We start from the raw sequence: 3,212 nt of genomic DNA, 5'->3' as shown, positions 1-3,212 counted from the left end.
GAGCCAACTGAAATTGAATCCGACAAAGACGGAGGTCCTGTACCTGAGCCGGGGTGGCCCAAGGGTAGGGATCCTACTTCCAACCTTTGATGAGGCACCATTGATGCCAGCACCAGGGGTTAGGAGCTTGGGAGTGCTCCTGGATGCCTCACTAACAATGGAGGCCCAGGTAGCAGCCACTGCCAAATCAGCCTTTTACCACCTCTGGCTGATTAGGCAGTTGGTTCCCTTCCTCAAATGCAACGACTTGGCAACAGTGATCCATGCAATGGTCACCTCAAGTCGGCTAAGGAGCCACACCAAATAACATCAAATAACTGAGAAGTGACAGTGCCCTGGTCCTTGGCTTACCAGCAACAGCCTGAGCTGTTGCCTAAATACCAAGACGAGCCAACCACCAGTATAGATCATCTGATTACAACACTAGTATTGGTTCTGCCTTCTGTGAGCATTGTTGTAAGTACCTGTTCAAGTGACAGTGCCCTGGTCCTTGGCTTACCAGCAACAGCCTGAGCTGTTGCCTAAATACCAAGACGAGCCAACCACCAGTATAGATCATCTGATTACAACACTAGTATTGGTTCTGCCTTCTGTGAGCATTGTTGTAAGTACCTGTTCACTTACTAGCATTTTATGATAATGTAGAGTTTTATTATTTGTTTTAAGATCGTATATAATTTGTTACCTATATGTTTAATCTCTTTGTAAGCCGCCCTGAGCCCGCTCCAGCAGGGAGGGCGGGGTATAAATTGAATAAATAAATGAATACAGTTATTCACAAACTCTTCCGTTTCTCAACAGTTTTCTGCATTGCATCCACAAGCATTTTTCCCCTTGTCCTCTTCTTCCATTGCTTTCTCAATTCCTTCTAGCATGAGCTGTGCCATGTTGAATCCCACAATATCCATCACCTCTACTTTCATCTTATGTTTTAAGAGGTTAATTATGTTTCTATACTTTGTAGAAGATTTCACCAAACCACTTTTACTCTTAGGAACAAAGTCCTTAAAGTACTTCATAACTAAACTGAAAACAATCTGTCTTCTCACTGGGAAGTCATCATGTTTCCCCCATAAATACAGTAATGAAAATGGAAAAACACAGATTACATTCACAAAAATCAAGGAAATACTGATTTTACTGACCAAAAAACTGACAAATTACTGACCAAGATGAAAAAACTGACTTTTACTGATTTTACTGACCATTTTCCACCCCTGTAATGACAGTAAGAATTCTGAGGCTTGAAATCTCAGAGCGAGAGAGAGAGACAGACAGACAGAGACAGAGAGCACAAACACGAAAGAACATTTAGTTGTGCCACAGTGCAAGACTTGTTAACCACTTTGGAGTAAGCCAAAAAGATTTCATTACAATAAATTGTAACAAACCCTTACAAAAAGCCATTTTTGCAAATCCCACACTGTTTTCGGATGATAAGAATACAACACAGTATTAGAGGGAAGCTCAGTCATTAAACAAAGGGATCTGACAGGTGAGACAGCATTGTGCAACTGCTAGATAAGGGTATCACAGAAGATGTTGTTCTTAGAAAATGCTGTTCGATGTTGTCACTCATTATCAGAGGGCAACCATGATACCAGCGTGACCGGCTAATTTCTACAGCTCAGTGGTTTTATGCTGCTGGTAAGTGAAGCTACTTCAAAAAGGGGAAAGCCAGGTATTTAAATAAAGCTGTAACTCCTTTTCCCACCTAAATGACTGCACCTCCAGGGGCTCCTTCCGACTCTGCCCTCGTAGTCTATGTACGTCCTTAGCAGCTGCTCTCATCATTTTATCAGCTTTTAGCTCACACTTCCGCTCATCTTTTTTAGCCTAAATGAATGAGAAATTACACCATTAGTCTAAATAGAACACAACAGGTTCTAATCTAACATCCTCCTTGTAGACAAAGCACTTAACTTCAATGTATACTTGTGAGACTGATTTCCTTGAAGTCATACACCACAGAAGCCGTGAAAGGACTGAGAATTTATAAAGGATTTATTGTCACTATAGTTCACACCATTGAGCTGGGGGATATATATGGGGGGGAGGAGCAGGGGAGTAAAACATCAAGATAGATAATGATACCTGATGCTCACTATCTTATGCAATTAATGCTCCATAATTCTGTATCAGTCACAACAGAGTTAGACAAGCCAAGGGTAAGGAGGGGCTATTTGTATAAATGCAAAGAGATAATAAAGCAAGTCCTTACAAATACTTGTTTTGTGGCTACTGATAGGATGAATTACATCTCATATTTTTCAATACATATTTGTCATGCGACATACAACCTGTGTTTTACAGATGCAGTCTGGATACTAATCTAGCAAACAGTCAAATACGATATCAATATAAACAAATACACAGATAATTCCTGCCATGCATATAACTCCTACCTATGATACTGAATCCTTACAGTTGGCATTTAAACAGTTATATTGAAACTCTGCCTATTCTTTCAGATTATGTTTATAATGAAATGTTCAAAGAAACAGCAAATTATATATTATATGCAGGCTGGAAATTCTTCTGAAAATTCTGGATGGTGGCACTCAAACATTATAATGTCCTCAGATATTACCTTCCTAAGTGGAATTATAAGTACACATTCACCTTCTGTATTCTTGTGGGGACATAAAGTGGGTTCAGGGACATTGAAACACAGATGATCTTTCACCATGTGGGACATTACTTTTATCCAGGTAATGATGGCTGAAAAGTGTGTGGTGGTGGCGGCGGCAATTTCCACTAAGAACATAGAACCTACATTAAATCATGTTGCATAGGACACTGCTGGATAGTGATTTATAAGATCTTAGAGGGCTCACTATCAGTGAAAGGAACTGAAAAAGCAAGCAGCATTGGAATTGTTTGGAGAATCTGGTAATGAAAATCACTGTGTAATTACAAGAGTACTTGCCTGTTTCTCCACTAGCCTCAGCAGGATCTGAAATCGCTCATCCTCCTTTACAAACTCGGGTAGTTCCTTCCCCCCCTCGTTTTGAGCTTGTTCTAACTGTTCCTTCAGCTGCTTCAAAACAGAGATTTCTTGTACCAGTTGATTGTGCCAGGTCTTTGAAGCCTGCAGATCCAGCTCCAAGTCTAGAGAGGTACGGATTAGACGCTCAGCTCCAATGTTCTGAACTGAAGACTACGGGGGGGGGGGGGGGGAAAAAAAAAAAAAAAAGGTTTTAAATAAAAAA

At 40.5% G+C, this 3,212-nt stretch overlaps 1 protein-coding gene across 1 annotated transcript in view; it reads right to left on the bottom strand.

Moving 5' to 3' along the window:
- WWC1 (WW and C2 domain containing 1) overlaps positions 1–3,212 on the bottom strand; it is a 161,762-nt gene that overhangs the window by 2,128 nt on the left and 156,422 nt on the right. The window contains exons 22-23 of the mRNA XM_015407306.1: positions 2,930–3,160; positions 1,715–1,836 (exon numbers count right to left, since the gene is read on the bottom strand). Of these exons, the coding sequence (XP_015262792.1) occupies positions 1,715–1,836; positions 2,930–3,160 (353 nt within the window). The remainder of the gene's footprint in view (positions 1–1,714; positions 1,837–2,929; positions 3,161–3,212) is intronic.

This window comes from Gekko japonicus, unplaced genomic scaffold (assembly GCF_001447785.1).
Source record: "Gekko japonicus isolate JY-2015 unplaced genomic scaffold, Gekko_japonicus_V1.1 scaffold189, whole genome shotgun sequence".
NCBI classification, from domain to species: Eukaryota; Metazoa; Chordata; class Lepidosauria; order Squamata; family Gekkonidae; genus Gekko; species Gekko japonicus.
Note: the sequence above shows the minus strand (reverse complement) of the source record. Positions and strands in the feature narration are given on the sequence as shown.